The following is a 15,854-nucleotide window of genomic DNA, read 5'->3' on the forward strand; positions in this document are numbered from 1 at the left end:
TACATACACATGTACAGTCAAAACTGTCTAATCCGGACCCTGAACAAACCAGAATTCTGTCAAAACCAACCAAGTTTCTAACCAAACACAGAATCCTATCTAAATTGGATCAATATTAGGTGCCTGGTATGATCTGGTTTAGACAGGTTTCACTGTACACTAACAATAAGTAGACTGGCCACATCCAGGGAGCTTAAATTATAAAAACACAAAACATTTCTACATGTACATATAGAATAACAATAAGTAGACTGGCCACATCCAGGGAGCTTAAATTATAAAAACACAAAACATTTCTACATGTACATATAGAATAACAGTAAGTAGACTGGCCACATCCAGGGAGCTTAAATTATAAAAACATAAAACATTTCTACATGTACATATAGAATAACAGTAAGTAGACTGGCCACATCCAGGGAGCTTAAATTATAAAAACATAAAACATTTCTACATGTACATATAGAATAACAGTAAGTAGACTGGCCACATCCAGGGAGCTTAAATTATAAAAACATAAAACATTTCTACATGTACATATAGAATAACAGTAAGTAGACTGGCCACATCCAGGGAGCTTAAATTATAAAAACATAAAACATTTCTACATGTACATATAGAATAACAGTAAGTAGACTGGCCACATCCAGGGAACTTAAATTATAAAAACATAAAACATTTCTACATGTACATATAGAATAACAATAAGTAGACTGGCCACATCCAGGGAGCTTAAATTATAAAAACATAAAACATTTCTACATGTACATATAGAATAACAATAAGTAGACTGGCCACATCCAGGGAGCTTAAATTATAAAAACATAAAACATTTCTACATGTACATATAGAATAACAATAAGTAGACTGGCCACATCCAGGGAGCTTAAATTATAAAAACATAAAACATTTCTACATGTACATATAGAATAACAATAAGTAGACTGGCCACATCCAGGTGAACCAAAATAAAAAGTAAATCAAAACATTACTACATATACAAATAGAATTATGCTAGAGTCAGACTACCATTGGTCAGGATGGAGTTGACCAACTCACCCATCTGTTGCTAGTCTGAGTGTTCTTACAGAAAACACTTTGTAACTTATTTTGTTTATATTTTCTCCATACTGCACTCAGTGCAGTTTATGAGAAAAAATTCTTGTCTTGTCTTATCTTACAACTCTAATCTCATCATATACAACTTCTACAAATAATTAGTTGTTAATCTGAGCACACTCATCTTAAGATGAAAGTGGGGGAAATTATAATGCAACCGTCGAGTTGGCCAAGTTCATTGTGACAGTTGACAGTCTGATCCTAGCATAACAATAAGTAAACTGGCAACATAAAGGATGTTCAAATGAAAATTACTATATGTATAACATATATATTATAACATACAGTTTAAGATCCATTAAATGTTAAGATAATACAATAGCAGTAAAAGGAAAATGTTTTGTAAGACTGAGTCTGTATAAAATAAATCAATAAGTACATAAATAGCTTTTTTTTTTCTTTTTTTTTCTATTTTGCAATATTATGATTGTTCTAATTTAGAAAAAGTTTCTCAAGACTAAACTGGTGACACATGATTTTTGAAAATCAAGTTGTTTTTTTAATATTTATTTTCAATTTTCATGCAGGTCATTGTAAACATTTCCCAATTTCTGTACAGAAGATAAATTAAAGAATACATATTTTGTCATTTACATAAATATGACACAGAATTTTTTTTTTTAATGACGGCAATGATTACTTGCTCTCCTAACTTAGAATATGGGGAAACATTTAATTTATTGCCAAACTGAGCATTGATATCTAATCCTTTTGTAATACTTTTTCTTTTAATTCACATATTAAGGGGAGCTAAAACTTATCATCCTTCAACTAATCTTAGGGGAGTGATGAAGAGCAATATTGATATGGCTACCCATAAATAGTGAGGTCATTCATTCATTCATTCATTCACTCACTACCCATAAATAGTGAGGTCATTCACTCACTCACTCATTTATTCATTCATTCATTCATTCATTCACTCATTCATCTATTCATTCATCTATTCATTCATTCAATGGTATTATGTTGATTTTAGTGGTGGATCCATGAGTGGATAGGAGGTTTAAACCCTTTAAATGCCAAGTAAAAAATGCACCTTAAATTTTTTGCTTTTTTTTTTCCATTGGAAACACACACACACACACACACACACACACACATACACACACACATACACGCACACTCAGTAAGATATTAGGAACACATATATGCTAAACCCCTTTCTCAAAATCCTAGTTTCACCCTCCAATTAATCACAGTATAGCTAAACTGAAGGTAGATACAAAGGGACATAACAAGAATGATACCATAGAATCTGCCGCTGACCTTTCTGTCTTGAAACGGTATCATGTATAATACATGAAAGAAGATGAGGAGATTACTTGCGTACATCATCCAGTGGAAGACCAATTACTTGATTAAATCATTGTCAAACTTCCCACTTTCACACGTTAACACCTTCCTCCTCGGATGAAAGTGCTGTCTCGACAGCAAGTACGAGATTAATTATGCAAGTGTGCGTAATGTTAGCAGGCAGTCTGAATGTCAGCTTTTATTGCAGTTCAACAGAGCAGTGATCAGATCAAACTCCGAGCGCTGACAGTCAGAATTGGTGGTGTCCAAAAGCATGGTTTTCAGATAAACAAGTTTTGAAGTGTTAAAACTTCTGAAACATCAGAAAGGAAGGGAATTTCATTGATTTATTCAAATTATTTAGATTTCCATGGGCTACTTGTTTTTATTAATGTTTATATGCACCATGTCACATACAGGATAGACCATACAATGGTCAGGGAGCACGTTTGGAATTTAACAAATAGCCCAATTGGCCCAATGATGGGGATCATCCTAGATCAATCATGCATCAGGCAAGCATTAAACCACTAGGCCACATGCTGACCCATCAGTGGAAGAATGGGCAGTTTTAAAGACTTTCACTGAAGTTAGTCAAATTTAACTTGAATTTAACCAAATACTGGCATAATCAGATGGTTCTGAACATTCAAATTGAAATATTCAAACATTCTAGGACATTATGGTTCATTATTATTATTTCTTATGGCCGCACACTTCAGTTACTGAACTGTCTGTACAGGGCATTGAGTCAATGATTAGTTATTAGCAGTTAGTGATTAGACAAGCTGGTGCAGTGGTCTGTAAATGTCCTCACAGAGTTGCTAACACTTTGGATAGGAGCTGGTATCGGGATTTGAACCCATTAGCTACCAGTCTCAAGTCTGGTGGCTTAACTACTACACCACCATGGTCAGTTCATCATGTTACTTAATAAGTTGCCATACTCAGGGTCTCATGGGTGTCATTGTCAGGCTGAGTATGTTGTGAAACAGTGGTCAGTACATTACACTAGTTTCACCGGAATTGGTCACTGGCAAAGTCAGAGGCTAAATCCGTTGTGGGCGTGCCTGAACCTCTGTGGATATGGGCACGTAAATAGAGTTCCCATCCCATCCCACTAGTTTCATGCCACTGTAGAGTGTCATATCAACTTGTTAATGGATTAAAGGCTAAATACTCATGTTCACAAAGAATTCTCAATTGATGGAGCTTTCAGGTGAAAGAAAAGATAATTTCTTTAATGGCACCTCAGCACATTTTGAACTGTGACAGCATAAGTTTTGTTCTACACTTGGTCTAAGAGAGGAAACCTGCTGCTACCACATAGGTTACTTCTTCCAAATAGCATCAAAGGATCTTTTATTATACACATTTACCAGACATGAAAGCATGCATATACCATAGCCTTTGATATACCACTATTTCTTGTTCCAGCCAGTGCACCAGGACTGGTTATAATCAAAGGCCGTGGTATGTTTCATCCTGTCTGTGGGATGGTGCAGATAAAAGATCCCTTGCTACTATTGGAAAAATGTCTTCTTTTTTTTCTTCTTTTTTTATATATATTTTTTTTTATCCACAGTATTACTGTTACAGATAGACCTGTCCCCAACCAGGGTGAATTTAAAGGACAGGCGGTCAAAAATGTAGTGGGTTTCCTTTCAAAGACTATATATCCAAATGTTACCAAATGTTTGACATTCAATAGCCAGTGATTAATAAATCAATATGCTTTAATGGTGTCATTAAACAAAACAGTTTTTAATATATATATATGGATGGATGGACAGATTGACAAACAGATGGACAGATAGATGAATGGATGGATGATGGATTGACAGATGATGGATGGACAGATGAACAGAAAAACATATGAACAGACGGACGGACGGACAGACTGACTGACTGACTGACTGACTGACTGACTGACTGACTGACTGACTGACTGACTGACTGACTGACTGACTGACTGACTGACTGACTGACTGACTGACTGACTGACTGACGGACTGACTGACTGACTGACTGACTGACTGACGGATGGATGGACGGACAGACGGACAGATGGACAGAAGGATGGACGGACGGATGCATGCATGCATGGATAGATGGATGGATGCATGGATAGATAGATGGATAGATGAATAGATGCATGGATGGACAGATGGATAAACAGATGGACAGATGGATGGATGGTCAGGGAGATGAATGGATGGACAGACAGATGGATTGATGGATGGACAAATGGATGGATGGATGGATGGATGGATGAATGGACAGATGGATGGATGAATGGACAGATGGATGGATGAATGGACAGATGGATGGATAGATGGATGGAAAGATAGATGGGTGGATTAATAGATGGATGGACAGATGGATTAATGTATTGACAGATGGATGGAAGGACAGATGGACAGGGAGATGAATGGATGGACGGACAGATGGATGGATGGATGGATTGCTGGACGGATGGATGGATGGATTGCTGGAAGGAGCGACGGACGGATGGATGGGTGGATGGATGGATGGATGCATGGATAGACAAATTGATGAATGGATGAACAGACAAATTGATAAAAGGATGAACAGAAATTGATGAATGGAAAGATGGATGGATGGTTGAATAAATTAAAGGACAACACATTACCTGAGCATCCATTTCTGTTTCCTGCAGTAAAGATTCCCATGCTATACTAATTGTACTCGTCGTGTCTGTTGGCCTACAACAGGAAGAAAGTCTAAAATGCAAACACGTCATCAACCTTCTGCTACATTAGGTACTCTTACAAACATTGTTGTCTTCTGTTTGACAGAACTAATTTGAAATTTGATAATTATAAACAGATACAAAAACTTAAGTCTCAACAGTCCACTGTACCAAAATAAATTAGAATATACCAGTTCATCACAATGTCTACTAGTCCATCAGCCTACAGTACATTGTAATATTGTTAGAAAATAAAAAACTTCAAATGTTCATCCAGTAAAGTAAAATATATGAAGAATGTTAACTTTATAGCAATTCTAATTTAAAATAGGTTAAATACAGATGAAAGTGAATTTTGAAGAAAGAAAAAATTCAGGAAATATTAATATTGGTCGTCAGATACTAAGATTGGCCTAGGGTTAGTGTTGCAACATGGTCTAAAATGGGGGCCCCCATTCACAATGTATATATGCAAAACATTTTTCACAAATAGTAATTATAATTTTTATGTTCTGGGAACCCACTAATGTGAGACGCATTATTATGTAGCCATCATCTATCGTGATTAAAGACAGAAGTATATAGTGGTGGATTGACATCAAAGAGTGATATCAAAGAGGTCTCCAAGTTTGATTTAAAAACAGAAAGGTGCATTAGGGAAAATGCCCCCAGTATACATGTAATTGGGATGTAATCATGGTGTTCAGTGCTGTGGTTGTGACAACATTAGGCATTCAGTGTTGAAGAGGTGACCTTAGTTTCAACCCATGGAAAAGAAAACTAAGTTGGGTTATTTACTGTTTATCTCTCAGTGCCAAATTAATTCTACTTTGAGAAAATAATATTTTCATTTCAAATTATTTTCGTGCTTATATCCAATTAAGGTTCAAGCACACTGTCCTGGGCACACACCTCAGTTATCTGGGCTGTCTGTCCAGGACAGTGGGTTAGTTCTTAGTGGTTAGTGGTTAGCGAGAGAGAAGATGGCATAGGTAGCTATTGAGTCGTTAAAACTCGCTCTGGGTGGGAGCCGGTACCGGGCTGCGAACCCTGTACCTACCAGCCATACATCCAATGGCCTAACCTTGACACCAATAATATAAATAATATTAAAACTGATGACATTTTTGTTTTCTATTTCTATTACTTGCAAAATTCTTTATCTATAAATGTAAAGTAACAGACATCTTACCTAATATAAAACATTTTATACATATTCTGAAATCTAGATATCAAATAGAAAGACATTTCTAGTTCAGTCAACCAGTAGAAAGGTTCCAGAAAGCCATGCTAGAAAAAAAACCCATCTAGCACACATCCCCTATAGATGGTAATGCACCCTTTCCATTGGTTAATTGGTCTCATCGTTTAGGAGATAAGATGGCCATTGCTACCTGTCAAAGGTAGTATGTGACATCATATAATATGTAACACTGCATGCATGCATTCCTTCTACACTAGCTGTAAGCAGCGTCGTGATGTTACAGTACAAAAATAAAATGCAGTGGATTTTATAATAATTATACAAAAATTATAAGTATAAGTGAACAAGAAAAGTTTGTTCCAACGATTGATTTTCTTGAGACTCGTGTCAGGAAGACCAACTACAAAAGGACTCATGCCAGAAAATATTATCTATCGCAGTAAAAATTTTCACAACAAATTTTATCCTAAATGGGCTATGTGTCCAGACAATACAGCTGAACCATTGTTTACTTCGATATCATGTATATTAATATTTCACGATAGACAGCCAAGCTTAATGTTCTAAAATGTAATTTCCTGCTTTCTACAGGTAAATTTAATCATGGCAAATGTTGTTAAATGCCAGTGTTTCAAATATGTAAAGCTAACATATTACCCTCTTCACATACACGGATTTTTATTACGAGTCCTTACGGATCGCCAACTCGTAGTCAATCGCAAGCATCCGTAAATAACTCGCTGGTATCCGTAAATAACTCGTCACAACTCGCAACAACTCGCAGACACTCTTAAGGATATCAATTTTTTGGACATGTCAAAAATCTTCTTACGATTGTCCACGGATAGATTTTTCCGTAAATAACTCGTAACAATCCGTAAGTATCGTAAACAGCTCGCAACAACACGTAACCATCCGTAAACTGCTCGCAAGAATCCGTAAATGATTTTTTTTGTACGATTTGTTACGGTTAGTTTACAATTTATTTACGGATTATTTACGGATTATTACGAGTGCTTACGTGTTCTTTACGATTTCATTCGGGTCGTGTTACGATGGCTTTACGGATTGTTATGAGTTATTACGAGCACTTTACGAATAGATACGTATACTTTACGTATTCTTACGTATTGTTTACGATTTGGGGAAAGGTATAAAAGCTGCAAAATCAAACATATGCCATGTTGTCTCTCTGGATGTCAGTTGTCGAATGATGATACATTGAGATTTGCAGGATTTATATATTTTTTGGCAAAAAATCGTAAGGACTCGTAAATACTCGTAACTAAATCGTAACTATTAGTAACAACACGTAAACAGGTCGTAACTAACACGTAAAAGCTTCGATGAATAGTAACATTCCGTAATATACTTGTAACAATCTGTAAAAGGCTCGTAAAATGCCCGTAAGTTGCTCGTAGTTATCCGTGACAACTCGTAACAAATCGTGGAATTTTGCCGTAAATACATCGTAATAACTCGTAATAATCCGTAATAATCCGTAATAAACCGTAAATAACTCGTAATAACTCGTAACAACTCTTAAATCGGTTGTAAAAGTGGCCAAATCGTAAGGATCCGTGAATTTGTGCGATCCGTAAGGACTCGTAAGAAAAATCTGTGTATGTGAAGGGGGCATATACTGTAATTGGTGAATACATGTTAAAACATTGTTCTGTTCTGTTCTGTTCTGCCTAGACCCAGGGAGGCAAGGGCCTTGAAACAATAATCAGCTGTTACATCATTCAGGTATTTGGTGCTGTAGTAGTGACATAATTCAGGTATTCAGTGTTGTTCTTGTGATGTAACAAAGGCATTCAGCGGTGTAGTACTAGTGAGATAATTTAGTTATTCAATGTTATAAAATGTGACATAATTAGGGGATAACCCTACTGTGTTTTCCAATTTGTTGACGTATATTGGTGGTTTTACTGTGACAAATTTAGTTTTATTGGCGACACATTAAATCGGAAAACACAGTAGGGTTATCCCTATTCTAATTAAACTGTTTGCTGGTTGATTTTAAATAGGAAATTGTCACATTTTTAGTAGGAATAAGCATATAAACGTCATCAGCTGGTGACATCATTAGGCAGCCCATTAACAGATGATGGGTGGTCGGACAGTTAGTGGCTCGAACATAGATGTGTAATTTGACATATTTAATCAGCTCTCGTGATTAGATAACGACTAATAAAGAATAATGTATTTATTTCTGACATAAAAACGTCTCAGTATTTAACAACTTCTGTACGTAATATGATCGCTACAGAAATTGTCTTTATGACATCATTACAAAACAACCCTGTTCTTTGCTTAACCTATGACGTATTTCTGCCAGAAAATTTGCGACCAGTATATCGCTGATTTTACCACCTGAAATTTTTAGTGGTGATCCAATCAGATTCATTCTTACAAATGTGTTGAATTAGAATTCAGTGTTGTTCTTGTTGAAAAAAAGAAAGAAGTTTGTTTTGTTTAATGAAACCACTAGAGCACATTGATTAGTTAATCATCGGCTATGGGGTGTCAAACATTTGATAATACTGATAATATAGTCATCAGAGGTGAAAAACTACATTTTTCCATTACTAGCAACAGATCTTTTATATGCACTTTCCCAGCCAAAAAAGCACATACCACAGCCTTTGACCAGTTGTGGTGCACTGGTTGGAATGAGAAAAACCCCAGTCAGTTCAATGGATCCATCGAGGTGATTCTTCTTGTGATGCAAGCACCTCAGGCAAGCGCTCAACTGACTGAGCTAAATCCCACCTTTGTGAGTGTTTAATGGTGACATAATTGAGGCATTCAGTGTGGTGGTTGTGATGTAATTTAGTCATTTAATGGTGTTATTGTGATGTAATAAAGTCAATCAGTGTTGTAGACAGGACATAATTCAGACATTTTAGTGTTATAATTATATCAAAACCTCAATTCAATGCTGCATTGTCAGATGTTTCACACTAAAAGACCCCTTACTAATATGGCTCTAATTATACCTTTCTTTTTTCAGTTCATAATTTTTCTTCCTGAACGTCGTCGTAATACTCTGAATTTCTTTGGAGACATGTTCGTAGGTTGCTGCTATCTGCTGTGCGAATTCTGCAACTGAAATTGACAAGAATTTTTTTTTTTCAGTGTATTGTAGACAGTTAACAGGCAACCAGACAAAGCTAATAAGCCATTAGGACAAGATAATAATAAAATTGGTCAAACATCTAGTTACTACTGGCACAATGTATAGGTTTTATGTTACTGAAGAGAGAATGTCTGTGTAACACACACATCAGAGAACATTGTTTAATCAGTGTCCATTAGGCTTCAAAAATACACTTCTATTGTGTCAGAACAGACATCTGCTGCTGCTACATACAGACATGAAAGTGGGTTAAAAACAAAGAAGAATTTTAATATTGGTGGTCGAGTACCGAGATTGGCTCTAGGGTTTAGAGTTGCAGTCTAGACATGGCATAACTTGTACATTTTTACATTTCATGCTTTTTCGTGCTTTTATCCAATTAAGGTTCAAACACGCTGTCCGGGCACACACCTCAGCTATCTGGGCTGTCTGTCCAGGACAGTGAGGGGTTTTTTTTTATCCCACTGCCCCCTTTCCTTTCTCTCCTTTGAATTCCATCTCATTTCTGGTAATTCCTATCTTTCAACTTCTTTCGCTGTCCCTTCCACATCCCAGTCTTCATCTCTCCAATCACGACAGGTGCTTATTTCTTGTGGCTATCTGTGCCACACACCTGCCATTCCCCATCAGCTTTTAGCTGTGGGCTTAGTCTGACAATTTCAGGGAGTGTTCAGTAGTTACTTTTGGCATTGTTAAGAGGCACTTGTAACCACCTACTGTACACCCCTACCACCCGCGTTCGTTAGTTAGTGCTGTGGGTCAGACCAATTTTATTAGTGGCAGTGGATGAGGATAACAGGTGGGTGCAGGGAAGTACAGACAGACTGCACCCATGGAGGAAGTTGAGACATGTAGGTGATGGTGTGGACAGCTCAGAAGACAAGAGTCGGAGGAAACTGACAGAAAGGGTCGAAAAAGATTGAAATCATGGGAGAAATTGGAAAGTTTTTTTATATTAAGATAATGAGAATGATAGGCAGAGGGTGCTAGATGAGAAAGATGAATGAATGTGCGAGCCAGCTTTGATGGGATTTGAACCACTGTCCAGCAGCTTATCCACTAGACTACAGAGCTCACTAATCTCACCAGGACAATGAGTTAGTTGTTAGTGGTTAGTGAAAGAAAAGAGGGTGTTGAGGTCTTACACCTATCCATCGAGTTGTAAAAACTCGCTCTGGGTGGGAGCCAGTATCGGGCTGCGAACACAGTACCTGCCAGCCTTATGTCTGATAGCTTAATCATGACATCGAGGCCGTACAGGCATAATACCCAGTAATACACTGTAAATACCTGGGTAAATAAATCTATTTTTTTATAACCAATATCAATTATTGTGCAGCTACAAATTTGAATAACTTGTATAATATCCAGTAAATACAAATAAAACATGTCAGATTGATATATTTTTCATTGCCAACTATTTTGCAGGCACATTGGCATTATTTGTACAAGGTAAATATTGATGAAATAAAGGTCAACTTTATTTGCTTTCATTACATAATAATTCCAATCTGTAAATATTCTATTGTTACAAATGTTTGGATTGGTCTAAATAATATCATGTGACTAGCAAAACAGACGTTCATAACCACTACTTTTGGCAATGCTTAAAAAATAAATATACAGAGAGCCATAAATAATGCAATGGGTATTTTAATTAATTTTTTTAATGAAATGTCATATCATATGTATTATGCATGCGAACAAATGAGATACTGGTAACAACTGTAAGAAAAAGAAGATCTTGTTCGGGAAAACAAAATCGAATAAAATGCATGTGAAAAAACCGCCAAAACCAAATTTTTTTCGCAGTAAAATGTTTTTAGCATTACTTATCATGGAATATTGAAAAAGGGCAGACAATCAAAATAATGGTTGCTTTCACAGGGAGACCTACGGGCGATACATAGCCTAGTGGTAAAGCGCTCACTTGATGCACGGTCTATTTGGGATCGATCCCTGTCAGTAGGCCCATTGGGCTATTTCTCACTCCAGCCAGTCTATCTATGGGATAGTGCATGTAAAAGATCCCTTGCTGCTAATCAAAAAGAGTAACCCATGAAATGTTCCATATCTGTGTGGTCCTTAACCATATGTCCGACACCCATATAACCATAAATAAAATATGTTGAGTGCGTCGTTAAATAAAAAAATGTCCTTCCTTCCTTCATAGGGAGACCAGTGCAGGCAAAGCATGTGCATAAAGATTTTGATATGCAATGTTGTGGTTTTGGTTATGGTTTTTGCTTCAAATGCATTTTATTCCATTTATTTCTCATTTAAACAAAATCTTCTTTCACTTACTGTTATTACCAATATGTCATTTTGTCCACATGCTTCATATATGTAGATGATATGACATTTCTTACGAAAATCAGTGAAATACCCATTGCGTTATTTATGCCTCTCAGTATAGATTGTATTGGCAGTTTTCATTATTGTTTAAAATTAATAAAATAACTGTTAGTGTAGAATTACATGCAGATATTTGTTATTTGTTGTAAAAATCTGTGAATTCTCTCAATCAGCTACTGATGGAAAAAGCCATACAATGGGAATTCTCATGTATTAATTTCCTCAAGATACAGTTTGATTGTTATTTGATAGCATTTCATACTGATGCAATAGTTGTATAATTGGAATTATAAAAATTGAATGTTAAAGGTAGACCTCCAACAAGAGCCTTATGTGTTGGAAAGATGCATACCCGGACCACCAACACATACTGACACTTTAACAAATGAAAAACGCGTAATTTTAGAATTAATAAAAAAACTTGATTATTCCTGCTAACTGAGGGCAGCCATTTTGTTTCATTTTTGTGACGTCCGGTGGTATAGCTTGGGGCAAAGTGATGTCAGCTCAGGTCCAACTTCTCTATTATGCACAGTGTAAACAAATGCTCTAATTTACGACAAGGCACTTCACTTTCATCAACCTGACTTGTAAAACAACATAAATGACTTGATAGTAAAATAAACTATTTAACTAAATATATTTCAATTTGCATCAATATAACGAAATGGAGTTATAGCATATTTTTCTTTTAAAAAATCCAAAGAAAAAATGCATATTATTAGACCTATTGGTAGGATACATTCAAGCAAAAATGACCACTCACGATACCCAAGTGATAATTTTCTTTTCTCTGGGACTATGTATTTGGTCAGTTTTGTGATTTTAGATGGGAAAGTCTACTTAATCAAGGGTTTTACAGAATTACTTACAGTAATAAAGCTGGTAAAGTCCATTACGATTTGAGGTTATCACACAATACACTGTGATCTTAATAAAAGAGGCACTTCTTTTTAGTGTGTCTAGACACAGTGTCTAGGGACCGTCTAAATATACACCTGCCAATCAAGAACCACAGTTACAGGCCACGGAAAGAAAAGACCAATTAAGCAAGAAAACACTTCAACTATTATTTCAGTACGTGGGTTAATTTATATACAAAATATAATACAGTTATTTCAACACTTTGACAATGGTGGTTTATTTTGTATTGAAAAATAAACTACATATACACGTTGCTGTGTTACTCGGATATATATTATTACAAAACATTGCGATGCATCCGCAAAAATCAGGTATGTCTTGTTTCTTCGGTTTGAAGACTAATTCCTGACGTGACACGTTAGGTATTACGTAACCACCAGCTCGCCAGAGGGTGTATTCACTGGGATGGTACAAAATGGCTGCGCCCATTATATATAATAGCCATCACATTTAACCGTTTTATTAATTAACTATACGATTATACTTGTTGATATTAAACAATAACGTGCATTATGTATCGTTGAATATGCACACCAGTCCAAAAGCATTGCTTTAGCATTCCTTTAAAGTATGAAACACAGATCTCATCTGAGCTAGTGCACCACAGCTGGTATATCAAAGGCTGTGGGACGATGCATAAAAGAGAACCCTTGCTACTAATGGAAATTGAAGCGGGTTTCCTCTCTAAGACTATATGTCAAAATGACCAAATGTTTGACATCCCATAACTGATGATTAATAAATCAATGTGCTCAAGTGGTTTTGTTAAACACAAACCTTTCATGCTAACATGCTACATCCTTTATACAATGTGTAATGTGGCTCTGTGTATCACGTTCAATTTATAATTATTATGCAGCCACATTGGGATAACTTGTACAAGGTAAATACAAATGAAATGTAGGTAAAATTTTCATTACCTATTATTGTGTAGCCCCATTAGGATAACCTATACATGTATGCATAATACTCAGTACCTACAGATGAAATATAGGTCATATTGACCCAATTATTGTAGAACTATATGCAGATTTCATGTCAGTGAAGGAATTTCCATCGATCAACTCACCTATTGTCCTCATTTGTAATCTGTGCAACCTGGCAGAAAATTATTGTTCTTAAAAGCTGCGTAGCTTCACTATCAATAATCAGTGAGAAAGCGAACTAAATCAAGTGTAAAGATACACAAGCTGACCAATTGTAATGAAGAGAAAAACCATCATTAACAGGAAGCCGCAGTCACAGATCTTTCATAAAGAATCCGTTAGTTCTGCAATTTAATTTATATTTGCATCTCATAACACTGGAAATAATTCTAATAATATTTGCTCAATTTCTCCTGAAAAGTCACACAGACAAAACAAATTCCCAATGATAATAATTTGTGAATTTCACCAGTCTGTGTGTGTGGACAAAGAAATTTATGGATCGTGTAGTCAGTAATGAAAAGAGGAATGTGTTGCTATCGGAAACATTCAAGTATTTTCTTAAGTGTTTCTGAATAAAAATCAAACATTGTAACAAGGTGAGTGAAGGGCTTAACCTAATGAGATTTATTTTTCTTTGTATGCTAAAACATGTAGTACTGGTAACTGCAGTGTCAATATATGTACATGAGAATGTGTGAGTGTGTGTGCAAATGCATGCACACATTCATACATTTAAACCCCAATAAACAGGACACCCATGGGACCAAGTAAAAGTCCAGTATCTGGTTTACAGGGGTTTATACTGTAGCATACATTTCTGTTGTATTCTGTTCTCTAGTCCTGATATAGCAAGACTGTCGAGCATTATTTACTTGCAGATAAAACGTGCATTAATAAATATTCTAAAAATGTGGAAATGAAATGCTGCCGATATCTTTCCATCAATCGACATAAATTGTTTTATGCTCTTGCTTACTCTGCATTTAGATAAATAAATACTATTTAAAAAATCAAGCAATAGAAAAATACCAAAATGCAGTTTTTATGTTTATCATAGTTAATAATGGTAATTAAATATCAAAGATGGTAACTGAATTTTGACTGCTTGATTGTTATTTGTCAACTGCATGATAGCTACCAGTAATGGTGATTAAAATACAGAAACATTTCAGCAAAATACATATCTGTGCAATATTAGGTGACAAGTATTAACATTTAAAATGGTTAAATTTGCTCTTACATTAGAACATTCATTTGTTTGGAGATTAGATGATTATATTGCAGACATGTATGAAAATTTAGGTTTGGATGGTACAGAAATTCAAGTCTGCTGTGCTGAAATAGGTGGCGGCAAGGTATGTCTGGGACCGAAATCCATCCAAAATTCTTTGAACAGTGTTTGTACGGTAATTACAAGCCAGATTTTGCATTTTTGCAAGACCAAAATCCATCTAAAATTATTTTAATGTTTAATAAGCCATATTATGTTGTGTTTGAACAAATTGGAGAGAATGACATTCATCTATAATGTGAAGCACAAGCTTTTGCAACAGACAGTTTCCTTTGTAAGTTACTTATCATATTATATGGGGTTATGACATACCCCATGTTATTAAATGGTAATTTTTACAGCTATAAACTCAAGCATGCATATTCAAGTTCCTAGCAAAGGTGCAAAGGTGTAATTCTGCACAAATTTTGGTCCCATAAAGACATTTATTATGTATCTTAACCTCAAAGTGACAGACCCTAGTTTTTAAACACTATTAGAGCCATTTTTGATAATTTATATTTTATTGTTTAAATTATTGATGTCCGTACATCCGAAATGTTTCTGGTCATCCTTGTGTTTTTAATATCACAAAATGCATTTTTCATATTTAAAAAAAACCCACATGTGCATCTGAGAAGTAACAATTTTGGTCTATTTTTAAGGATATTTCACTGTTTCAGCCTTGGACTCTTGTTTCACTTTGTTGTAACTTTATCCAAATGTGTTACAGGTTTGTAGATCAACTAAACTTAGTGTCCAGTTTCACAGGCTCAAACTGTGGTCTGCTCCTTTAACTTCTTCAACAAATCATCTATATTTAGTTTATTTAGTATTCTTTGTTTATATATGATGTTTTGAGAGTCTACTAGTATCCTCATTAACACAAAACAGGTCACGTT

General features: G+C 35.5%; 1 protein-coding gene across 1 annotated transcript in view; it reads right to left on the reverse strand.

Moving 5' to 3' along the window:
• The window catches only part of LOC121381665, a 235,383-nt gene that overhangs the window by 162,443 nt on the left and 57,086 nt on the right, over positions 1-15,854 (reverse strand). Inside the window, exons 3-4 of the mRNA XM_041511009.1 lie at positions 9,335-9,443; positions 5,069-5,141 (exon numbers count right to left, since the gene is read on the reverse strand). Coding sequence (XP_041366943.1) covers positions 5,069-5,141; positions 9,335-9,443 — 182 coding nt within the window. The remainder of the gene's footprint in view (positions 1-5,068; positions 5,142-9,334; positions 9,444-15,854) is intronic.

Source organism: Gigantopelta aegis, chromosome 9, assembly GCF_016097555.1.
Source record: "Gigantopelta aegis isolate Gae_Host chromosome 9, Gae_host_genome, whole genome shotgun sequence".
In the NCBI taxonomy this organism is placed as follows: domain Eukaryota; kingdom Metazoa; phylum Mollusca; class Gastropoda; order Neomphalida; family Peltospiridae; genus Gigantopelta; species Gigantopelta aegis.